The sequence below is a fragment of the Clupea harengus genome, chromosome 7 (assembly GCF_900700415.2).
Source record: "Clupea harengus chromosome 7, Ch_v2.0.2, whole genome shotgun sequence".
Taxonomy (NCBI): domain Eukaryota; kingdom Metazoa; phylum Chordata; class Actinopteri; order Clupeiformes; family Clupeidae; genus Clupea; species Clupea harengus.
The window spans coordinates 15,135,687-15,161,572 of record NC_045158.1 but is presented as its reverse complement, the minus strand read 5'-3'; the positions used below and the strand labels follow the sequence as shown (position 1 = coordinate 15,161,572).

Sequence of the window (25,886 nt, the reverse complement as noted above, 5' to 3'; positions counted from 1 at the left end):
ACACACACACACACCCTATCTCATACATACTGACAAAAAGATAGAGAATGGAAGCAGGGAAAATGAGTGTAGAAAGGAGGTCAGTAGCAGTGTGATTCCCTGCTTGGTTGAAGGGGGGGAGGTTGTGAGTGTGTGTTTGGTGGTGGGGGGGTTCGAGGGGGTTGTTCGAGGGTGGAAATGACGACGGATGGGAGTGGGGGTAGGAGAGGGGAGTGTTGATGATGGGGGAAGGGAGTGTGTGAGTGTGTGTGTGTGTGGGTGGGCGGGGGGGGGGGGGGTCAGGAAGCACATTTGTGTGCATTTCCTCTCATAACAGGAAGCGCCTGACGGCTTCCCCTTCACAATGGCTTCGCTTCTCCTTCCCGCCTCCCGTGCTAGTATCCCCAGAGGATGGGCTGGCCGACTGGAGGTGTATGGAGAGAGAGGGGACAATGGGGTGGGGTGGGGGTGAGGTGTAGTCATGCTAGGGTTTGGGGTTGGGTATTGGATATATTGTTAAGGGGGGGGGGGGGAATTTCGGGTGATGTTGGTGTTTGGGGGGGCGGAGAGGACATGAGGATGATTACTGCCGAACAGACGATAAAGACTCCAGGAAGTGACCCCCCCAAAAAACACACGCACAGTTAGCCCCCTAATTGTTGGAAGAGGTATGGATGTGTCTGCCTATGACAACTGGGCCTTCTTATTATTTCACATCACCCCTCCCTCCCCCACACGCTTGCTCTACCTGAGGCTGTGTTATTGAGCTCCAAACGGGCCGCTGTGCTCTAGTCTAGCTCCGCAGACAGGAATGTATGCATTTCAAAAGTGCCATACAGTCAATTTCTCTGTGAATTTACCACTGAGGAGCTATACATAGCATGGAGCAGAGGATCTCAGAGACCCGAGTTCCTCTATTTTCTCCTTTGCAGCAGTTTGTCTGTTTTAAGGCCATGAATGAAGTGTTTAGCGGGACCACCGGTTCACTCCGCGAGCGTGGAATGTGGCACGTGCGAGTTTCACTGATGCCACCTTCCTTTTTTTTTTGTGCTTGATTTTTGGAAGGGGAAGACGTTCTACGTGCACAGAGTGGCAGAGCAGGAGAGAATAAGAGAAGGAAGGGAAAACTAAATTTAATATGAGAAAAAAACGAGAAGATGCCCGGAATTTTTTTTTTTAAATAAATAAAACAAGCAGCAAAAGAGAGAAGAAGTAGAAGAAGAAGGAGAAGAAGAAGAACAAGAAAAAGAGAGGACGGTGCTAGAGGACAGAGAGACAGAGAGAGAGTGCGAGAGAGAGAGAGACGCAGAGGTAGCGATCACAGGGAGGGAAGGTGGGAACGAGGGAGGAGAGCAGGGGTGAAGGGATACCCAGAGGGCCTCATTATTTTCCTGCTGTTAATTTCACTCAAACTGTTTCACACTCTGCCGCTGTTGATTGGAGAGACGCCTCTGTTGTCATGGGCGACAGAATCATGTCTCCGTGCCATCACAGCTTGGCGACGTAAAGAAAGTAGAAGGGGGGGGGGGGGGAGGAGAGAAAGACTGAGAAAGAGAGAGAGAGACAGAGAGAAAGAAAGAAAGACAGCGAGGAGTGAGAGAGGAAGCAGCTTACAAAATGTATAGTCATTCTTTTATTCTTGTTTATTTTGAAGCTGATCCACACTCACAAAAATGTAGGCCACTATTTTAAAAACTTTTTCGCACACACGGAGAAAGTTGTGCAAGTTACATTTGAGAGTTACGTGCTCCGCCAGGCAGTGGGATTGTCACTCTCAGGGTTTACTCCAGGCCATCCTCACAGCGCTATACAGAGTGCACCGTCCTTCTTCTCACATGTCTTCACCTTTCACGAAGGTCTAGTTTGGTCAGCTGCCCCCTGTTCCTCCGTCCTAAGAGTGATTACTTCATCCTCTCTTCCTTTCTACGCCACCGCGGGGGCCACTTCCTCCTTTGACGACCTTTCCTGACCTTTTTTCCGGAGCGACCCCTTATTTCTTCCTAGCCCCCACACACTGATTCCTGGTCGGGTCACATGGAACAATGTGGCTACAGATACCCAGGGAGACCTGGTCACCTCTGTTTCCAAGATGGCCGCTCTATGAACCGCAAAGAGAGCTAGTGACCTGAATATGGGGGTGGAGGTGGATATGATGTGTATATACAGTATGCGTGTGTGTGTATGTGTGTGTGTTTGTGTGTGGGTGTGTGTGTGTGTGTGTGTGTGTTTGTGTGTGTGTGTGTGTTTGTGTGTGTGTGTGTGTGTGTGTGTGTGTGTATTTGGGGGGAAGCACGAGCTGAACTGAGAATGTAAGAGTGTATTTGTGTGGGTGTATGCTTGCCTGAGTCCATATGAAAAATGGCTGTATGTGTGTGAGTATGTGGTGAGTGTGTGTGTGTGAGTGGGCATAATTGAGAAGCCAATGTATGTGTGTTTGTGTGGTTTGTGCACATATGGGTATGTGTAGGAGTGTTTGTGTGTGTGTATGCGAGTGAGTGTGTGTATATGTGTGTAGTTACGTGAATGTGTGCGAGTGTGTGACTGTGCAAGTGTGTGTCTGCATGTGTATGTGTGTGTGTGTGAGTGTGTGTGTGTGTGTGTGTGTGTGTGTGTGTGTGCGTCCACGTCCATGTCGGCCCCGTTTGCGGCCAGTGACACAGGGGGTCCTTTCATGTGCGACGCACTGGGGGAAAAGGAGCTTGAGTGGCGCAGGGGAAGAGAGCCAGCGCTCGCACACTGATGCCCTCTGTCCTGGGCTCCTGGGCAGCCGCTCAACGCCGGGGAGGCCTGCTTTAGGTGCCTGTGCTCCAGGGAAGTGCTTTTGGGCTGCGGGGGCCAGGGGGGTTTGTGGGGGGGGCTGGGGGGCTGCCCAAGTGGCCGCCCGCCCAGCGCGATGGAAGGCCAGGGCCCGCGAGTTGGCGCCGGGGTGGGCAGCCTGGGCAGGGTGGGTGGCGAGGCGGCCGGCCCCTTCAAGCGGAGGTGATAACAGCTAGCAAACGGAACCCTCGACACGCGCTAAACGCAGGGCTGCCTGCTGAAAAATGTGAGTGTGTGTGTGTTTATGCAAGTTTGTGAATTTCTGTGTGTGTGTATGTATTTCAAAGAATCTTTAACAAAAAAGAGTTTGTTGTTATTTTTTGGGTTGTTTTTTTCCCCAGGGTTCAGTATTTAGCACCCCTTTACACCTATTTGGTATTCATTATGTATTGCATTACAAAAGTGAATTTTATTTAATTTTTGTTTAAAAAAAAACCTAAAAATATAAAATACATTTGTATCTCTCTGTAACTGTATTTCCGTATGATATACATTGACATAATTCTGTAGCTACATATATAATGCTTTTTTCGTATTTTGATTAGTTCATTATCATTTCACATTGAGTGAGGATGCCTCATAAGTAATGCAAAAACTTAAAAGCGCATTTGAAATGTATGACCCCAAGTTCATTTAAATCAGATCCTGGGCAAACATCTAAAGAATGTAACGCCAAAGGTAACGCCATTGAAGCAGTCCTCTTTTTTTTTTGTTTGTTTGGCTTTGGTATGGAAACATTTCCTTAAAGAGGAAGTGAAAATATGCAAAGCTCTCACCACGACTTAACCAAAATGAGAGCAGTGAGGAGACAGCGAGTGAGGGGAGGGGGGCAGCTGGAGCGACAGAGAGAAAAAAAAAAAAAAACGCTGTGAGTCAAAGGTCCCTCATTCTTGTGTCTTGTGATGTCCTTCTTCATGTCTTCCGAGTATGAGTCAGAGCCGGCAGTCGAGCTGTTCTCCTGCACGCCGTTTTCAATATTTTCTTTCTCTTCTTTAATCTTCACGCAGTAGGACCTCTCTTTAAACTGTCCAGAGTCTCTCATCACGGTGCCATATTTGAATGTATTGTGTTTGGCCTTTTGGGTACAGATGCTGAGAATTTCTCAAGGTCTTAAATACCAAACGGTAAATAATTAATAATAAAAAAAAATGCTCCACTGTCTGTGCATGAACAACAACCATCTATCAGGTTCCCTGTTTACCGCCCATGTTTACATACTGTCGTCTGATGTCTCAATGTCATTCTGTCCTGCGTGACCTTTGTATTTGTCTCTGTCTCTGTATTTTATCAGTGGTGTGAATGCTGAAAGTAGCCTGTGAGAGGCTGTACACTTTCTTATACAGGATTAGGTGGGGATCACACTGACTAGCAGTAGTAGTGGCGAAAGCGATAGATTTTCCGTGTTTGCTATGGGTCAGCATGGGTTGACACCATTAGCCGGAGCAGGGAGCAGAGTGTTGTTTCGAGTTGAACTTGGTCCAACTCCCCAGAGCGTAACTCAATGCTCACCAATTTTAGTTTAATGTGCCCTAGGAACATTTCAGGCATTCTGACCAATCAAAGTCAATAAGAATCTTTACAGGGGCGGGACAATAAATGCGTGCTTCAGAGCAAAGAGATGTCTGTTTAAGCTTTTGTTTAAACAAACAGAATTCTTATCTGAGCAGTGCGTTGCTCTTCACCGCTGCTGTGTCGTCATTTCCAGTGTGTTCCCCGCCTTAAAGCTTCCTCTCTAGTGCCATACATCCAGCTCTCTTTCACCTACTTCCAGCCCCCCCCCCCCCCCCCCCTCTGTCTTTCTATCTCCACTGACTCCGGTGAGGTCTTTTCCTGCCCCCAATTTTTCTTTTCCTCTCCCTCTTGGCTCCATCAGTCTTTGTGAGGCATGATGTCACGTCATCTGTCTCTGCGTCCTCCTGTTCCCTATCACACATCTTATCTCTTCACCCCCCCCCTCTCTCTCTTGCTCTCTCTTCTGCAATCTCTCCTCTCCCGCTCTTTATTGGCTATTTCCTTTCTTCTCTCTCTCTTAGTCTCTCTTCATTTGTCATTCCCTTGCCTCTCTCTCTCCTTATCCTTCTGTCTCGCGTTCCCTCTCTCTCTCTCTCTCTCTCTCTCTCTCCTTGTCTCTCTCCACCCTGCTCTTTCAGTGGATGAGTGGGGTCGGAATAGCTCACTGGCATCACCTCCCTTCAGGTGTCCTTCCTGTATCAATCTCTCATCTGGTGGAGCGGGTGGAAAGAGAGCAGAGGAGAAGAGGAGCTCTCTCTTTGCCTCTCTCTCCATCGCTCGCTCTCTCTCTCTCTCTCTCTCTCTCTCCCTCTCTCTTTGCGATAACACTAGGACAGGATGCTCTTGGGTGCAACACGATAGCTGCCCCCCCCGCTCAACCGCTAGCCTCCTCCAAAAAACACCCTGACCTCTGCCGCAGTCACTCTTTCCTCCTCTCCTTGACTTCTCGGAGACCTGAGGGAAATGCTCAGTTCCCTCTTCCTCTAAGAGACACACAAATACCACTTCCAGCTAGAGACCCACTCCATACAGAACCTGCACCCTGGCACAGGAAAGGCGCGAAAACACACACACACACACACACACACACACACACACACACACACACACACGGAGAGTGACTCATCATACCTATATTCGTGCACTAACTCATGCATATGGCCATGACCTCTTCACTATCTTCTGGAGTCTCTTTGCTATGTTCCCTTTCATGTTTGGACTAAATGCACATGCTAAACCTCACTGTTCCATTCCATAGCCAAAATGTCTATAAAAAAAACAGAGACAGAATTTATCATGACACAACATAAAAAAAAAAAAAAAAGATAACAGTTGACTTTCTCCATGTCATGTAATCACCTCTGTCTGTTTCATTAAAGGATGGCGTAGAAGAACAAAGGTTGTCTCTCTCAGACGGTGTTTGACTCAGAGCCGTGTAACTGGCGTGTAACACCGCTGTGGAGTTCACGTGGCCCCCGGGGCCTTGAGTTTTCGCACGGGCACGTCTTACTCAACGCCAGATCTCCGCATGACTCACGCCACCGTCCACCGTCCGTCTACGACACGCCCATTACTTTCCTCTCTTTTTCTCTCTCGCTCTCCGTTTACCCCTACCCCCATCATCATGCCCAAACACACACACACACACACTCACACACACACACACACACACACACACACACACACACACACACACACACACACACACACACACACAGACTCCTTTTCTCTTCCATTCGTGCTCTACACATCTTCCTCTCGTCAATAATTCAGTGGCCCACCCTAAAACCTCCGGACTCTCAGCCATTAGCCGTCGCTGGGCTAGGGACCCTCTCTGTCACGACTGGCTCTTATCTAACTGCGCTGTCTGTAAATGACAGCCACAGGAGATGAGAAATATCCGTCGGGTTTTTTTTATTGTGTGTTACTGTAAAGGCAACGGCATGGGATCAAAGAAGGGTGAGAGAGTTTCCTTCCCACCTCACACAGATGACCATACACACCACCAAAAGGAATCAGATAAAAATAAAACACACACACCGAGATGGAGAGCGTAGTGGAGCTGTTTGCTCACACCACTACTTGTAAATGGTGGAAAACAAGAAGGAAACGGAAAAAAACAACACTTTTCCGAGACATTCTGTACATCAGACGCGGAGGCGGGGATGTATACAGGAAATTCCCAGTGGAATGGATTACGGCTGCGTTTCCGTGGCTACTCTGAGTGAAGTATTTGGGAACATAGCCCCCCCCGATGCAGTTAGCAGCAATGACTATCTATGGCAAGCCTGACGTGGCCCTCGGACGTTCTCACCCGTGTCGTATTGTGAATTTTGCCACGCAGTGTCTAACGTCCATCGCTGTCTTGTGCTGTCTGTGTCGAGTTAGTGTCAAGTCTGTTGTCAGAATCAGACTGGATTTGTTTACTTTGCTACGTATATGTTGGATATTGGTAATGGCACAGGTTTGTTTGTAAGGTATAGAATTTGTTTCTAAAGACAATGCTGATTCATGATTGACTTGTGTTATTATAGGATTTTTTCTTATATGAATTGCATTTAATGGCATTTCATAAACAAGAATAGCACAGATGCAAGTATGGAAGTTAAACACATTCTGTAAACAAAACGTGCTAACAGCTAGGCTCGGCTGGTCTCTCCACCTGCAGGCTGTAGGAAAACTACTGATGAGTGGTGCGGCCAATGAAGCCCTGCCTCCTCGCCTCGCCTCTCCTCTCCTCTCCTCTCCTCTCCTCTCCTCTCTTCTCTTCTCTTCTCTTCTCTTCTCTTCTCTTCTCTTATCCTCTCCTCTCCTCTCCTCTCCTCTGCTCTCTTCTCTTCTCCTCTCCTCTCCTCTCCTCTCTTCTCTTCTCTTCTCTTCTCCTCTCCTCTGCTCTCTTCTCTTCATATTTCTTATTTGCTCTGCTCCCTTCTCCTCCCTTCTTCTCTCCTCTCCTCTCTTCTCCTCTCCCCCTCTCTCATTCTTTCTCCCAGCCCCTCCCTGTGTGCTGTGCTATGGTGTGTACCACCCCCGGCCGGCCAGTCACTGTTTGCCTGTTTGTTTGTTGGTGCTGACCGCCTCCTCCCTCTCCCACTCTTCTCCTAGCCCTGCTAAAGTAATGTTCCACTGGCACGGAGGCAAGAGAATGGCGTGAAGTGTTGGTACGTGCGTGTGTGTGTGTGTGTGTGTGTGTCACTGGTCTTTGTGTGTGGGTGTGGGTGTCTGCAAATGCGAGTGTGGAGAATAGATGGGTGGTGCATTCATGAGTATATGTGTGTGTTTCTGCAAACACAGGCCTTTGGAGAATGGCAGGGTGGGTGCTATCATTAGTGTGTGTGTGTGTGTCCATATACAGGGCACATACACACAAAAACTATGAACCTCTGCTTTCAGTCAGTCTAGATAAAACCATGAAAAACATGACAAAATGGATCTAGAATATAGAAATGTATTTATGTGTGTGTGTTTGTGTGTGTGTGTGTGTGTGTGTGTGTGTGTGTGTGTGTGAAGCACATAAGTGTATGATATCGCCTTGCCATGCACTGAAAAGAATGATCCGGGCCTCGACAGGCCAAGGCCATCAGGCTGTCTCTGTTTCCTGGGAGAAAAAGATGGGGTCACCTTGTGCCCCGCAGGACGGCAGTGGCTCACCTGTCTGTTGCGTTCGTCCATAATCCGCGTGATCTGGATCTTTTTCCTCCCCATCTTCCCCGCCCTGTCGTCTGTCTCTTTTCGCCAAAGAACTTTAACGCTCTGTCCCTCGCTTTCACCGTGCCTCCCCAATCAAACCAGTCTCTCTTCTCTCAACTTGCTCCACTCAATTCAAAGATTCCAGCATCCGTACCTGAAAGAGAAAAAAAGAGAGAGAGAAGAAAAGAGAGGGAGAGAGAGAGAGAGAGGGAGGGAGAGAGAGAGAGAGAGAGAGGCATTAAGTCAGATAGAAAAAGCAAAAAACACAGAAAAAAGGGAAAAATGCAGAGCATCTAAGCCACAAGGGAGACGGTGGATAAAGACAAAGAATCTGTCAACATTTTTTTCCCGGAGAAGCGCGCCGCTTCTTCGCTGTCGATATCATGCAAATCAGGTTTTGTATTTTCCGCTCAGTCTATGAGGGTAGACAGCACTGTCACGCTCCTTCCCGCGCTCACACAGAATCTGACAGTGTTTTGGATGTGCCAACAACTTAAACTGCTCTAATCACGCTCGATGTAGCGCTTACTGCAGCCAGAGAGGCAAACACAGATTCTCTCCTCCTCAAAAAAAAAAAAAAGAAAAAGAAAAAAAAAAAACGATGCCGGCACAACAACATTCGCTGTGGTTGTCATGTTCTGCGACTGAGACATATTCTCAGGAAAAAATAAAAACATATATATATGCCACCCCCTTCAACCCCTCCCCCCTCCCCCCCCAAAAAAAATGAAATGAAAAAAAAAATGAAATGGTGTCTGATTGGGGGAACAGCAGAACAACAAGGCATAAAAACTTCAAATAAAAAAACTGTTACCAAATGGATCAACTGGAGGTGGTGAAGAGGTGTGTGTGTGTCTGTGAGTGCGTGTGTGTGTCTATGAGTGAGTGTGTGTTTGTGTCAGTCAGTGCCTGTGTGTGTGACAGTGTATGTGATTATGTGGTTCAGTGTGTGTGTGTGTGTGTGTGTGTGTGTGTGTGTGTGTGTGTGTGTATGTGTGCAAGTGTATGTGTGTGAGTGAGTGTACTTGTGTGTGCTTGCAGTTGAGTGCGCGCGTGGGTCCTGTGGTGTGTATGTGTGTGTGTGTGTGTGTGTGTGTGTGTGTGTGTGTGTGTGTGTGTGTATGAGCTGATTCTTGATGCTAACCCTTTCTTCCACATCTCAGTAAGCAGCGTCACAGAGTGTGTGTGTGTGTGTGTGTATGTGTGTGTGTGTGTGTGTATGTGTGGCGGCCTGCTTTCAGCTGTGGCCTCCCTGCTCCATGTGCTCTCTCTCTCTCTGGGCGTGATGGAGACATGTGAGGCCTTTATCAAGGAACCTCCTGCTGAGAGACACCCAGCCAGGCGCACAGAGCTGCCCTCTCCAGAGGAGCTCACCCCCGGCTTTCCAAAGAGAGATTTGGAAGCTCTCAACTCCAAAGAAATGTGTGAATGTATGTGTGTGTGTGTGTGTGTGTGTGTGCGTGTGTTTTGTGTCTGTGTGTCTATGTGTGTTTGTGTCTATGTGTGAGGATCTATGTATGAGGGTGCGTGTGTGTATGTGTGTGTGTGCGTTGTGCGTTCACACTTGTGTATGTGTGTGTGTGCAGTAAAGTAGGCCAGCCCGATTCATCTCGGGGAGGTGCGGCAGAGCTGTTGTTGTGTTTTTCTTCTGACAGTAGAGGTGATAACGTCCCTCGTTATGCAAATGAGGCTCCCATTATTTAAGCCCGCGCGTAATGCAAGGGAGCTGTCAGCAGCATCACATTAAAAGCCTCCAACACTCTTTTCATTTTTTTTCTCCTCTTTTCTTCTTCCTCTCTTCTCTCTCTCTCTCTCTCTCCACCTCTACCTCTCTCTTCAGCCTTCTTCTTCTTCTTCCTCCTTCTTCTTAACCAGATTCCTGGCACCTGGCAGCATGAAGTGTCATGATGAGGAAGATGATGCTACATCACCTAAAAGATGTGTCACTCTATCTATCGCCCTCCCCCCTTTCTCTCTCTCTCTCTATCTCTCTTTCTCTCAATCTGTCTATCTAGCTATATATCTCTACCTTTCTTCTGATCCTTCACTAATCTCACGACTGAAAACTGAAGTGTCACACACATGAAAGTTTAAGCCACCCTTGCTGACACTACAGTGAACTTGCTTCACCCGATGCATTGATGTCAGGGGAATGTGTGTGTGTGTGGTGTCTGTGTGTGTCTGTGTGTGTGTGTGTGTGTGTGTCTGTGTTTGGGGGAGTCTGTGGTTGCAAAGAAGAGGAAGCATGTACTTTTTGTGTTTTCTCTTTTCTCATTGGTTAAAGAGAGAATGGACAAGGAGGGAGTTTTGAAATCTACGTTTCTGAGCAGAGAAACTTACATCATTACTAGGTGCTCAAGGCTATCTAAGCTAACTAAGGAATGTGACTTGCTGAAATATTTGCTGAAAAAACATGCAATACAGCCAATCATACCACTTTTTAGATCACTGGAATCTAGAAATGTACCTGAAACGAAATAAATTCATTTAAATTGAATCCGCCGTGCCACATTTTCAACTGTTTGTTGTGACACAACAGGGACAAAGAAAACACCTCTGCCGTAGTTAGTGTGTGTGTTAGAGTGTGTGTCGCAAGTAACGTGTGTGTGTGTTTGTGTAGGTGTGTGTGTGCGTTGTGAGGTGTGTTCACAAGGCTTGTTTGTGGGCACGTCTTAACGCCCGCGTGGCAAAAGTGCCACTGATGCGGTGATTGTTTAGAGCACCACTGCGACAACCATAAAACATGCCGGGTAAACAGCCCTGCTCCTCAGAGTGATAATGACTCCGACATCAACACCCTGTATCCACCGGCCCACCACATCCCACAAACAAACGCAGAGGGCTCTGCTCACGAAAAAACAGCTGATCTGGAATGCCTGTGCGCGGTAGGACAACTCGAGTGGTCTGATCTTCTGGTGCCACCACAAAAAAAAAAAACAGACGCATCCGGACCAACAATCACACACGCTAATACAAACGTGCTCTTGGTTTATATTTACATTCAGATCAGATGCTATTACCCAAAGCGACTTACAGTGCAGTACAGATATGCATTTTGATGTACAGCATCTGTGGTCCCTGGGTATGGAACCCATGACTTTGGTGATGTTACCACCTTGCTGGATCAGTTAAGATACAGTTTGTCAACATGTCCCAGCATATCCTCAACACACCTCCTGTAACACTATACTTAACATTAACCACCCTACACATTCCCTCCAGCACTTAATCCAGGCTTTGGGTTCTCTCTGGTCAGCCACATGGCTGATCTTTCCCCTCCGTCACCATCCACCTTATCCCAGGCAGCCCTCATCACTCTGGGCTAGACTGGAGGGGCTCTAACCTCTCACTCCCCCCCCCCCCCCCAGACCCCCTCCATCTCTTTTTCTCTGGTGCGAGGCAGTTACAGAAAGCCCCCCCTGTCATACACACAATTACACACACACACACACACAACTACTGCCTCTCTCTCTCTTTTCTCTGCCTATTCCCTGCCTGGGCAGATTACCACAGATGAGCGCAATCCAATTTGCAGCAGTGACGGCGCACAGAGGAGACACAACATTGCTGATCAACAGCCAGGGGGGCTCTCAGCTCGCTCGCTCACTCGCAAAAACACCACAGCCGGTGGCAGTGACACGACACGTCTCTCACACACACACACACACACACACACTCACATGCCCGCTGTGGCTGAACACGGCCAACGGGTTCTTTTTCTCACCGGCATGTGACTGACTCGTCCTGTTCAACACTGCAAATGAATGTTATGCCACAGAAGGACAGAAAGAAAGGGGAGAGGGGGAGAGGGGGAGAGAGAGAGAGAGAGAGAGAATGGGGGGAAAGGAGAGAGACAGGAAAGGAGAGAGGAGGTGGAGGGAGGGAGGGAGACAGAGGAGTCTAACAAGCTTTCTATGCTGTGCTAAGCCAATTCACTAATCCACAACCAAAGCATATGGGGAGGATGAGAGAGAGAGAAGAGGGGAGGGAGAGGAGAGGAGGGGAGGGGAGGAGAAAAAAGGAAAGACTCCAAGGGAGATCCTAAAGGTGTGGTAGACTTAGCGAGATGGCCTGGCTTTGAGAGGGGTCATCGCTAACAGCCAGAGGGGTCAGGGAAGGAACCAGTTTGAGCAAGGGAAAGAGACAGAGAGTGAGAGAGAGAGAGAGAGAGGTGGATAGAGAAGGAGGGATAGAGAGAATAAATGCCCATGGAGCACTAGTGCAAGAAGCAGGCAAGAGTGAGAATGGAGAGAAATGGGGGGTGGGGGCAGAGCAGGCTTCTCTGTGGGGAGGGAGGGAGGGAGAGCTGCCAGCAACCTTCCCATCTGTTAACCAGGTCTTACTACTGCCACTGCTGCTCCAAAGCAAGGGAGAGAGAGAGAGAGAGAGAGAGAGAGCGCAAAGGAGAGAGAAAGAGTGTGTGGATATTATGTCCTATGTGAAACTCTTTAGCTCAAACAGTATTGTGCTTTGGCAATTCAAATGTATGTTTTATCCGGTTCGTAAAGCTCCTAGAACTGAACCGAGAGCAAAAGAAAGAGATTTTAGGGTTTTAGTAAGATAGTGTGCATCTTTATCTTACACCTCTCCCCCCCCTCCTCTCTCTCTCTCTCTCTCTCTCTCTGTCTCTTTCACTCTCTCTGTCTCTAACAGTGGTGCTTGGGGGAGCTGCAAGCATGTACAATGGGAGCGCCACGAGGCTTGATTCTAGGTCAGTCCATTCCCCTGCGACTTGTGCGGAAGAGACGGGAATAAATGTCACACACTCAGTCACTCCGCTAATGCAGACGGTGGTGACTTTCCTCAGGTGCCTGTTTAAGCGGCAATGTCAGAAAGTTGGGTGGACAAGAAAACGAAACGCCTGGCATACAACAAAGACCTCGGAAAAGAAAGTATCCCGAGTTCGTTAACGAGTGTGAATGACTGACGTATGAGACGAGAATGGAGGTTTGTGGGGACATATGGATGTGGCTTTAAATAAGTATCCCTATCTGACCTTATAAGGTCAACACCCCTGCACAGCAAATAAAGTTGTACATCTATGACCTGTCAGGGTGTATAGTTAATGCACAATCCAAGCACTTTTTTGGACGATTTTGTTGCAACATTTTAGGAATTGGTGCTCTAATTCTTAGGACAGCGTTGGTGTGTGTTTTTATTTCCTCTTCTTCTTTTCCCGTTTTCTTTTCTTTCCTTTTTTCTCTTCCTAGAACTCTACCTCAGCACTCTACCGTGCTGCATGCTCCGTGCTCTGTCCGCTTCACACATCTGCAACACATTTGGTAATAGCACATGTGTGAAAAAAGCCAGTATCCTCTATCCTCATAGGAAATGCGGTTGTAAGGATTTGAAATAACATATTACAGTGCAGTAAGTAAACCTTTTAGGAGGTGTATGATACATAAAATAAACCCTCACTCTTTTTAAAATAAACTCCCGCTTCCTTCAAGGAAAAAAAAAAGAAAAAAACATCTTTAATGTAGGCTAGCTTCCACTGAACAATTTCAATACGAGCCCACGCTCCGGGCACTTTTACGAATAGGCATCGCTCGGAAGCATATTTTTTTTATTTGCAGCCTCTTTCTCTTCTGTCCTTCCTGCTCTCCTCCTCACTTAATCCAAGAAACACATTTCTCTCTCTCTCTCTCTTTCTCTTTCTCTCTCTCTCTCTCTCTCTCACACTCTTTCATGACAGCATTTATTTATGTTTATGTGTGTATGTGTGTTTTCTCCATTTAATGCGTGTATGTATTTGCTGAGGTGCAGCTGCTTATCTCTGATGCTTAATGGCAGAGAGTGAGTAAGTGATGGGGTGGGGTGTGGTGGTGGGGAGGAGGAGAAGAGCGGGAGGGCCGAAGCCAGGCAAGGCTGTTTGGGCCCTTTGTGCAGCTGAAGGCATTACAGCCACTCTCTCCTCACTGAAACACTGTCTGCCGTGGGGAGATACGCCAGAGTGACGAATGGCGATTGCCGCACGCCCCTCTATATACGCCCCCCCGCCCCCCCCTATCCAGTCCCCATCCCAACCTTGCCCCTCACTTCTGGAATGCCAATGACATGGCTTGGATTTGGGTGGACGCGGGAGCAGAGGACAGCCTGGCCAGAAGACTGTATCAGGGTCTAAGAGTACTGATAGGCACTAATAGGCTTAGATCATGCTGGACTTTTGGTAGCTCATGACATGACACAGACTAAACTATTTTCCAATCTCTTTTGGGAGAAGATCCAACCCCCCCCCCCCCCCCCCCCCCCCCCTTCTGTTTTTTATGAAGCCTCGTATATAGGGCTTGACCAGAGATGGCCAGGTCACTGTGATCTTTCTTGTTCAAAACTGCACTCGGCTCATAATTGACAAACATGTCTGACTGTCACTAAACACTTGCACTGCCTCTACTATGACACAGGACTTGGTGACTGGAAGGGAGGCATGAGGAGGAGCTCCCGCCAACCTCCCGCCAACCCCCCAGGACCCCCCTGCGAGACTGCTGGACACACAGACAGGAAACACGCGCTGCATCTGCCGGAAGGAGGTGACGTCAGCGGCCGCAGACAATAAAAGGTGTTAAGGTGCTTCCTTTCCTAAACTGTTCCACGGAGCGCAGAAATGGGAACCAAAACTCCGGCACTTCCTGCTCCTGGTTAAAAAAAAAGCAAGAGAGAACGACGAGAATGAAAGAGACATAACGAGCTAGATTGGGCCCTTGCCTGCTTTTGGCTGACCATGAACAGACTGACAGCTACGGAGTGGGTGTGAAGTCAGCTAAAAAAGACCGGGAGATATGGCAGAAAAAAAATCCTAATAAGGCCCTTGGCTTTGCCGCTCACACACACTTTCAATTTTCTTTCGCTCAGGCACACACAAACACACATGCATGATAATAACGTGTGCTTGTCAAAGAGAAAAACAGAAAAAGGGGAAGAGAGAAAACACTTCTTAACCCACTGGCCGAACAAGACCACACTGCACACCAACTGTGCCACCAACTCACCCAAGCTTACTAGTGACATTATAGCAATTCAATTTGGGGATTGTGCAATTGTAAACTGTCTCGATACTCTCTTATTCTCTTTGATTCCTTTCCTTTCTGCATATATCTTTTCTTTCTCTCTCTCTCTCTCTCACTTTGTAGCTCAGACTTTGCCTCTCTCTCGGCCGCGATCGCTCTCTCACCCATCAAAGCATTGGTTCAGGTCCCAGTAAAAGGCAAGTGAGGGAACTAAAAGGGATAATGGTGGGTTTTATTAGCCCTGTGCGTCAAATTATGGATGACCTGCTTCTCTGCTGGGGCGGCGTGTGTGAATAGACCTTTTCAGGTGCTACACTAGATTAGTGGGGGAAAAACAAGTGTTTTTATTTATGCATTACAGGGAGCCCTTTCAGGACTGCGACTGCGATGGCTTTCGGCCTCCTGTTCCTCCGGCAATCAACTGTAAATTGGTTAAATAGCTCTGAACAACATCTCTGCCCCAATGACATTTCATAAAAGAGCACTTCTTCTTCGCGTGCAACAGGAGATGCCTAGATGACATTTTAAATAAAGGGTTGAAACTGTGACACGCCAGACTCAGTCAATAAAATGCCTATGTGGGAAAAAAATGACAAAACTGAATTTTATGACTGTTCATTAAGGTATATTTCAGCTATGCTCAGTGTGTTCCAAAAGCACCACATAATTCCCCTTTCATTTAACAATTTCTGTCATATTAGGGTGGCAATTTAACGACTACATTCCACATTACATTGTTTTATGACATTAAATAGCAGGCATGAAGACCGCCCTGCGAAAGTGGAAAAGTAGATGAGGGCTCGCTGACGGCAGCTAGGCTCTTCACTCAGCAGGTAAACAGCCACCAGGGCTCTCTCAAAGCCAGGGAGAAGGCAGGTGAGTGCCCTCCATTGGGCGCTGCCGCCCAGAGACAAAGCGCATTGAAATGGCATGTCAACCCCTCTTTAGTTGAAAAGGGATTGTGAAAACGCAGCTGCAGGGGATGGGGGATATTAGCCTAGCATTAACGTGTTAGCTGTGTAAAGAGGCTGTTTTTTTTCTTTGTTCATTTGTTTGTTTATTTTTTATTTTTTTTTATGTGGGCCCAATGCACATTCTCCTATGAGTGTTTGTTGTGTTGGATTACTAGTCTGAGGTCGGTGTAGAGAAAGACAGGCCTTAAGAACTACTGTGCAAAGAACCTAAGCCAAAGGTGAGATGATGGCATCAAATACAGGGAAAGCTGCAGGGCGATTCATTTATAAAAACACACTAATAATTATACGTCACTCTCCAATGAAGAAATAACCTGTGAGTTGTTTTCCTGTAAGTAAGGCCAGAGACAGTTTCCCTGCATCAGCTGCTCTGAGATCTACACGCGTCCCACACACCCCCACCCCCCCCCTCCCTCCCTCCTCCATCCCTTCAGCCCCAGCACTGATCCCGTCTCTGTCCTTGAGAGCCACCGGTGAGTGTGCACTCGCAGAGACAGAGGGATTAGACTGGTAAGCAGGCACTAAGCATGGCTCAGACAGTCACACCTGCAGAAGCGCGTTGGTCGGGGCAGGCGGCAAAAACCACCGCCAGCTAGCATGCCGGGGCCCAGGTGCATCCACCACCCTGGCACTTTCTGTGGCGGTGAGGAAATATTAACAGTAGTGCAGGCGTGGGGGTGGAGATGGGATTTGGAAAGAAGAGAGAAGGGGGGGGGGATCTGTCAGATTTGGTGTGTTAAAGTAAAAACGATTACAATAGAAATGTCTAAAGTGTAAACACATATCTCTTTGAATTTTTTGGGAGGGGAGAGAAAGAGGAGGGTGGGGGGGAGAAAACAAGCAGACATCTTTGCTCAGTGACTAATCACCTTCCTCTTCCTCTTCCTCTGCACACAGCCTTAAGCCATATCACTGAGAACAGACAAAGCACTGACATATTCACCCAATTACGCGCTGAACCACGGATGACAATGACTCGTGATGTTAGCCATGTTCAAGGGGGGATGAGGGGCGTATGTTGACTGTGTGTGTGTGTGTGTGTGTGTGTGTGTGTGGGGGGGGGGGGGTTGCATCTGCATGCTGGCCTTCCAGCACCAGACGCCACACACAGATGATCTCCTGATTATTTCTTTGCACATTTTTTTGCACTTTTCTTTTCTTTCTCTTTTTCATCCACCAGCATTCTAATCAGCCTAATTAAAAGCTTTGTTCATTTGGAAATCTCTGATGACAATTTGTTTCACTCTACCCTACAGCGGTCCTGTGAAAAAGAGAATTAAATTTGATCTTCTGACAGCAATTATTAAACGCTCCCTCCTGGACTCAATTAGGCCTACAGGCTAACATGGCTCGCAGACTCGCGTGGGTGCCAACCAACTTACTTCCTTTTAGACTCACGCACACACACACACATGCACACACACACACACACACACACACACACACACACACACACACATGCCCCTAGTCTATCTTTCTCTTGTCCACTTGTCTCTCTGTATCTCTCCCTTTCCTTCTTTCATGGAACTGCTATAATGCCACTTGGCGACTTGTTGACTGAGGCTATTTGGTGAATGTATGTATTTGTGCCATTTATGTGCTTGTGGTGGCGTGTAAGAATCAGAGGAGAGAAAGAGGAAGAGAAAGAAAGAGAAAGAGAGAGAAGGATTGGAGTAGCTTCTGGTATGGATGAACAGAAAAAGGGGAAGTTGGGCAATATCTTTTCCATACCTCTGTAATGCATCTGCACGCTCTGCTGTTGCACGGATTCTACAACTGATTGTTTCAGTGAGAGTGATGAAACCCTCTTCCCAGAAATACCAATTGAACATTTCTTTCGATTGTGGTTTCTTTGGACCACATCTTCAGTGTACCAGTCTATGTCCTCTATATGCTGTGATTTAATTACCTTGCAGACACAGATACACACACACACACACACACACACACACACACACACACACACACACACACATAGAGGGTGGGAAAGACAGAGAGAGAACACACACACACACACACTCACACACACACACACACACACACACACACACACACACACACACACACACACACACACTAGTGAGGCATAGCCTATTGAGTTAACCTCATCAGACCTCCGTTCTGCTTCAGCATTCTCACAAGTGTTCCCTGCGCCGGGGAGGGTCCCTGCTGTGCTCTACCTAGACAGAGTCAGCCAGCTACGCTGCAACGTGCTAATGAACCGCTGACATGCACTGATCACCAGCTGCAGGGTCAAGATGGAGACTAACGCAGGGGTGGAACCCCCCGCACACACCTCAACCACTGAACCGCCAGCCATGGCACTCACATGTGGCTGCCATGGCAACAGACAACCAGGCTATACACTCATTTACCTTCATTCATTTTGGCATATGACTGTATGCAACTGTATACACAAACCACATTGGCGCTCTTTACTCAAATATTCTATTTCTATATTTACAGTGGTACATGTACAGTATATTGGTAAATACTTTATTCAGGCTCTATATTTATTTAGCCCCTAATTGTACTGTACGGGATGTTTTTATGCATCAGTTGGCCGGCTAGACATTTTGGCAAGGTGCAACCCACTACCCATTTTGTTTATCGACCTATCGCGCCTGCATTTCTCTTTATGTCTCTCTGTGCATTTCCCTGCTGTCTTATTGCCGCTAATGCCTTGTCGTGAAAACACACTTAAACACACACACAAGACATTCGCCTACACACACAGGCAATCACATACACACATCCATACATTTTAGCGGATCCATAAAGACACTGAAGGACCTCGCTGATGTATTTCACTGATGAGTCATTTTTCTTTGAAGGCTTTTCAATAGCAGAGGATACTACTGCAAGTCCTCCACTACACAAACGAACAAGAGCACCCCGCAACATCCATATGATGTGTGCTTTATGGACCAAGAGCATTCAGTTTTGTGTTAATAACTAGTCTCAACTGAGGAGGCAGAGGCAGACTTGGATAGGTATATTTGTGTGTGTGTGTGTGTGTGTGTGTGTGTGTGTGTGTGTGTGTGTGTGTGTGTGTGTGTGTGTGTGTGTGTGTGTGTGTGTGTGTGTGTGTGTGTGTGTGTGTGTAGAGGGGTGGCAGAGAAGGGGAAGGTTGCACACACACTCCAACAAGGATGTCCTTCATAAATTCGACCTTCCGTGTTGCTTTTTTCTTTTCTTTTCTTTTTTTTTCCTCTTTCGCTCTCTTCATTCAGTCCCAGTGCTCCGTTTGGAAACCGAGTAACCCAGATCAGGGAAAGAGGAGAAAAGAGGGACATAGAGAGGGATTGAGAGACACAGAGGGAGAGAGAGATACAAAGGGGAACTGAGACTGAGGGAGAAGCAAAAGAGATACAGAGACTGAGAAGAGAGAAAGATACAGCTGCATCTCTTCCAGACCAACAATAAGAAAGCAGGTTAGACATGAAGAAGACAAGAGAGACAGACAGAAAGAAAGACAGACAGATGGAAAGAAAGAACGAAAAAGAAGCACTCACTTCTCAGTCGTTTCCCTGCACCCTGTGTCTAGTATGATGTCAGCATTTTCCTGTTGTTTTGTGCAGCTGACCACAGGCTGATTGGGCTGAGAGTGGCGTGCTTTGTTGCACTGTTGATGTTGTGCATCATTAAATCCCAGGCCATTCTAGTTAGTGTTTGTTTAAACACAACTGATCTAATGTTTCCATGCAGTTGCTCCCAACTTCCTCTCCCTCCCTCCCTCCCTTTTATCTCTCTGTTCTCTCGTTCTCCTTCCCTTCACACAAACAAACACTACCGTGCCACACATTATACCGTAAACAATCGCACGAGGAAAAGTGAAAATCAATAAAATTGCCACTGAATTATTTCGAGACCTAATTTGGGGTTTGAGGGATCCCTCAGCCGCATACTGAAAGGAAGACAGCCACAGGGAGAGATGGACAGAGAAGTGATGAAGTGAGGGGAAAGTCTCTCTCTGAGTCTTCCAGACAAAGGTACATGTGGCCCAACATGGAGGGGAATGTGGGGCGGGGGGACCGGGGGTGAAGGCCTGGCCTGTCCTGGCAGTGTAGCGTACCTAGTCACCCGCAACTGGAAAAGACGTCCATGCCCCCCCCCGCCAAGGCCAAAGCTCAGTCTGTCATTAGGCCCTGACGCGCTGCTGTTTGTAGTGGTATGGGGCGTGGTGGTGAAGGGGGGGTTTGTGGCGGGTGGTGGGTAGGACATTGGGGGGGGGGGGGGGGGGGACTCAGCCGGCGAGGGCTGGCAACTCCATGCACCCGGCAGCAGCATGACGGCGGCGCGGCTCAACCTCATCAAAGAAAGTGCTCATAATTTGTCACAGAAAGCAGCCAATTAACATATGTTAAGGGAAGAAGGAGGACGGCTATGAGAGCTCGGGTGGGGAGAGGAGGAGTGGTTTGGGGAGTGGTGGGGGTGGGGGGTTGGAACGACATGGAGGAGGAGAGGGACGAGAAGGGGGTGGGGGTGGGGGTGGGAGAGAGATACCGTATGATTAAAGGGTCCGCGCAGCTGCAGCAAATCAAAACGGCAGAGTTTTTCAAAGAAAAACCTCAGCTCGAGCAGGAGAATCTGGCTGATCTGATAAAGCTTATTGCTCCTTAACCCTACTGAGGGAGTGAGGGAGGGAGGGAGAGAGGGAGAAAGAGAGGGGGAGGGAGAGGCAGTGACAGCACAAATATAAAATGACTCCAGAAATGGCTTTACATGACATCAGTGTGTGCAACTCCTTCCTCATATGGAAACGGTATGACCCTCCCCCCCCCCCCCCGATCCCTTGAACCTCTGCTCTATACTCTTGGTGCTTGACATCGAAAACAACATAAGACCAGATTTTTTTTTATTATTTTCTTCTTTATTATTATTTCTGTCTTTCCATCCAAACTCCTCCAGCTAGCATAATTGAGGCACTAAAACAGCAAAGGGAGATGAAGAAACAACTAGTTCAGCCAATTTCTTGTATTTGATCTTTCCTTTCAAATCCACAATCGATTTTGAGGTAATTACTCATTTCAGTTTATCAGACATTATCATACAAACATGTTGTGCAATATCTATGAGTATGGGGACATCTGTGTTTGCGTGTGTGTGTGTGTGTGTGTGTGTGTGTGTGTGTGTGTGTGTGTGTGTGTGTGTGTGTGTGTACAAGTCTGTGTGGGTGAGTGTGTCTGCATATGTGTGTTTATATGTGTGTGTGTGTGTGTGTGTGTGTGTGTGTGTGTGTGTGTGTGTGTGTGTGCGTGCGTGCTTGCGTGCGTGTTTTTCCCCTGTATTTTCTCACTCTGACTTGATGAGCAATACCGTGTCGGCAGCCTGTGTATTTGCATAGCTTCCTCTGCTGTGTTTGCTGGTGTCTTGCAGCTGTGTGTGTGTGTGTGTGTGTGTGTGTGTGTGTGTGTGTGTGTGTGCGCAGCGCTGGTGGCAGAGACCCTTTTCCTCAGCTGCACTGGCCTCCTCAGAAACTTTAGGCCCTTTTAGCGTTCAAACATTGAGCAATGGCATATCACACCAGCTCATATTCTCTCTCGCCTCTCTCAAGCATGATCAAAACACAGAGAGCGAGAACAAAAACTGGAGAAGGAGAATGAGATAAGAAGAGATAACAGAAAGAACAAGAAAAAAATAGAAAAGGAAAGTGAACGCGATGGAGATATTTAACATTTAACTCGCCGGCATCAAAAAATAATCAGGCCTCTAATTGCCCCTGTTCTGCTGACAGTTGCTGCGACTGGCTGTACCAAATAGGAACGGTTTCTTGATCTCACGGCCTGATATGGCAGCCAAAGACAAACACGGAGGGGCCGGAGCCCATAGCCAAGAGTGAATAAATCACAAGTTGTGTTATATTATTGTTATTATTGTTATAATTATTATTTTATTTTGCTGCCATTCCCTCTCCCGTGATGCTTATCTTCACCATCTCCTCAGTTTGTTTGTTTTCTTTCCTTTTTTTCCGACAGTTCAAGTGGAGGGCTGGAGGGAGGGATGGGGGGAAAAAAACGAAAGCAAGGTTGGGAGGTTGGTTCACAAGCCTCTGTGTGCTCCTCCAGTCGTTCCACACAGGACCCCGCCATGTACAGCAACCCCCCCCCCCACTTCAACCCCTCCTCCACCAGTACAAATCCAAATCCCAGGGCTCAGAGTGCAGCTGCACCGTTCACATAACCTCGGCTGTCCCCCCCGGCTAATGATAGCAGAGCACGTCCCCCCTCGCATCCGCGGACTTTTCCACTCCCCACACTGGTGGGCACATCTCACTCCCTCTCCTCCCTCTATCGCTCTCTGTCCCCCCCTCTCCCTCTCTTACTCTCTCTCTCTCTCTCTCTCTCTCTCTCTCTCTCAATCTGTCTCTCTCTGTTTTTTCACAGGCTATTGGATTTTTTCTCCACCCTGAGAAAAGTCTCCAGGCCGTATGACCCCAGGATGGGAAAGGAACGCCAGAGAAAAGCCCGTTTCCCATTCCTCCTCTCACTCTCTCTTTCCCTCTCCCTCTCTCTCTCACTCCTTCCTTGGCCTGCAGTTGGAGTTTGGTGGTAAGGTTCTTTTCTCTCTCTCTCGCTCTCTTTTTCTCTCTCTCTTATACACAATCTCTCAGTCTCTCTCTTTTCCCTCTCTCTCTCTCTTATACATACACTCTCCCTCCCTCTCTCTGTCTTTCTATCCCTCCTTCTCTCTCACTTTCTCCCAGCCCACAGGCTTCCTGGGTCGGCTCCCGGCTCGAGCGCTGCACAGACGTTCCTGCTGCGCATTATCCCAAATAAACAACTCATTACACGTGCAATTAACCGAGGGGGCTAGCCAGCATAGGAAGCTAATCCCTGTTATCGTTCCCAGCGTTTCTCTTCCGATTAGACTTGGGGGTGGGAGTGCAGGAGAGAGAGAGAGGGAGAGGGAGGGAGGTGGGGTTGCCTCTTGAGAAGGTAGAGGAGAGGAGGAGGACTGGAGTAGGAGGAGGAGGAAAAGGAGGAGGAGGGAGGGAGAAAAAAAGAAAGGATTTTCAATCGTCTTTCCCACCAAAAATGAACAGCTATTTTATTTCCTCTCTCATGCGCAGGCTTTACATTGTTCCTCCCTTCCTCTGTCTCTCCCTCCCTCTTTATCTCTCTCAGTCTTTCTCTTCTCCCCCTTGTGTTCTCTCTTGCTCCCCTTGGATTTGGTTCTGCTCTTCCTTGTTTTCTCGACCGTCTCGGAAGTGGGTCATCCACAGGCTCTGTGGCAGCATTTTGAAGAACATGAAAAAAAAAACACACTTGTGTGCACACACACACACACTACTCACACACACACAAGCTTTACGCAAACAATCCCAGGCTTTTTACAAGTGGCCTGCTTATCAAATTAAGCTGTCATAAGCATATTAATACCACACTCTCTATTTCCCTTGGAGGGGTAAAATGGTAGAAACACACACAGAAACACAGAAAAACACACATGCACACATTCACACACAGAAAAAGAAAGAAAGAAAGACTGAAAGAGAGAAAAATAAATAATACAGAAGAAAACACACAAACACACACACACACACACACACACACACACACAATGCACAGAACGCTCTCACCCTAGTAGTACAGCAAACAACGTTTCTCCACCAGTGGAAAAAAGAAATGGCAGTCAGAGTTCTGCTTTCTTCCTAAGGATGCTTCCCTTAATCAGATTAGGCCTCCTTTATTGAGTGGACCACAGCCCAGTACTCTTAATTGAGAGTGGGAATAATAACCGGATGCATGACGCTACCGCCAGCGCTGATATCTTCTGATGGAATTACTAGCATTGCATGGGACCGTCTGTGTTGTCCCCAATAACTCCTTTCAGAAGCATATAGGGATACATATCTGACGCGACATGGAACACTACTCAATATAAAGGATTTTTCGACCAAAAATAGATTTGCGCTTCAAATAAATGTTTTGATCACCATTAATCACAATTCTGGATTGTAAAAGACTTTTAAACAGTTGTTTGGAGCTGTTAAGGCCACCTGCGTGTTCTTTGTTTTGTTGGTAAGAATGGGATGTGATTGGTGGTAATCTGACGTCCCTGATGCCTAGTTAGCCGGCCAACGGGCACAAGCTAAAAAAAAAAGCACACGGACACGGAGGCCTCCGGGCCAACATTACACCAGCGCTCCCTCCAAGCCAGCCAGGATGTTTGCCCAGTCACATCTGATCACGCCACGCCATTACTTCCACTGTAATTCCAAAATGAGTGAAAAATCATTACACATAAATCCAGGGAATGTATCCAGCTGGACTCGGGGGCCTGTGCAGTTCATCTCCAATCAGTTATGTCAGCTGGGGTATCTATCTGACAGTAGAAAAAAAAGATCACATATAGATGCTGGTGCGCGTCTGTGTGAAACGCTCTCATCGTGGCGGGCCGGTGGCTGTGTTCGACACATCGAGGCACTTCGCTTGTGTCACTGACACCCCCCTAGACTTTGCCGTCATACGCGTGAGTGTGTTGCATGTGACGAGATTGGACACTCTGGTGTGCGTGTTTCTAAATATACGAGAAGGTGGCAAAGATCCTGTTATTTGCATGAAACCCTGAGTTTGGTGGTAAAACTAAATTGACACATCACCCACAAATTGTCACCGCCCCACCCAGTAAGAAGGAGACGCAGGACTGAATGTTATCAAGTCTGCCTACACAGTTTTGTTTCTCCTTTTTCGCATGACACTGAATGCAATCAGTCAACCTTCTAAACTACAGAAACATCAAAGGAACAGAAATATAATGCAGATAATTCAATACAAAAAATTATTTCATTAACAATAATTGAATGAGAAATTGCTTTTGAGTTCAGTATTAACTTGTCACCTACGCTTTGGACAAAAAAAACAAAACAGCTACCTGGCACAGAACATTTGGCTTTGCAATCTAACGGGAAGCAGCTGGATTGAGAGGCGGTTTTCACTTCAAGGCTTTGACCCATGGTGGGAGCAAGCCTCTCTGAGAGAGAGAAAGACAGAAAGAGAGAGAGAGAGACAGAAAGAGAGAGAGAGAGAGAGAGCGAGAGAGAGAGAGAGAGAGAGATGTCTTGATTCCGGCGTCACTGTGCGGCCTTCTCACCGTTCCCTGGCTCCTGCTCACGTACTTACTGGTGAATAAAGGCACTTGGCCTCGAGGTGCGAGTGGAGGAGTGAGGAGGAGGAGAGGAGGGAAGGGGAGGGGAGGGAGGTCTGTGACAGTAGGCCTGAGAGAGGCAGCAAGTTGCGGAAGGTATATCCCTCACACTCACACACACACACACACACACACACACACACACACACACACACAGAGATACACCCACACACAAACTTCCCGGCCTATTTATAAACCATGAGCCTGCTTCCAAAAATACCAAAGTGGCCATTTTCATCCCAAACAATAGGGGCTGAGCTCACACCAGTCACAGCGTGGTGTGGTACTAACACACACACCCCCTGACTTAGACACCCATGTACACACACATGCCAGGTGACAGTGGAGAGCGCACACAAACACACGAAGGCACACGGTGACACTGACACACCGCATCACAGCAGCACGCACATGTGCGTGCGCACACACACACACACACACACACACACACACACACACACACACACACACACACACACGCATACACACACACCAGTCTTCGGCAGACAAAACGAAGCCAAAAGTCAATCTCATGGCTGGGCTATTTCTGTCAGGACGGCACTATTTAGGAAGCTTGGGACTGCAGCCAACTGGCTCTTTAACAGCGTCCCTGCGTCACCACCCAGGCCTGCGCTCCTGTTATAGGAGCTCCCGCATTGTCAGGGCTGCAGCTCTTTCTTTCTCTCCCTCTATCTCTCTCTTTGCCTTTCTCTCTCTCTTTCTCTTCCTATCGTCAGCCAGGTTATTTGTTTTTCCA

The 25,886-nt window shown here is 47.7% G+C and overlaps 1 protein-coding gene across 8 annotated transcripts in view; it reads right to left on the bottom strand.

Moving 5' to 3' along the window:
• Positions 1-25,886, bottom strand: part of mef2cb (myocyte enhancer factor 2cb) — a 73,166-nt gene that overhangs the window by 39,735 nt on the left and 7,545 nt on the right. For all 8 annotated transcript variants that reach the window (XM_031570643.2, XM_031570648.2, XM_031570647.2 and 5 more), the window contains exon 2: positions 7,960-8,152. In XM_031570643.2, the coding sequence (XP_031426503.1) occupies positions 7,960-8,013 (54 nt within the window). In that variant the 5' untranslated portion in view covers positions 8,014-8,152. The remainder of the gene's footprint in view (positions 1-7,959; positions 8,153-25,886) is intronic.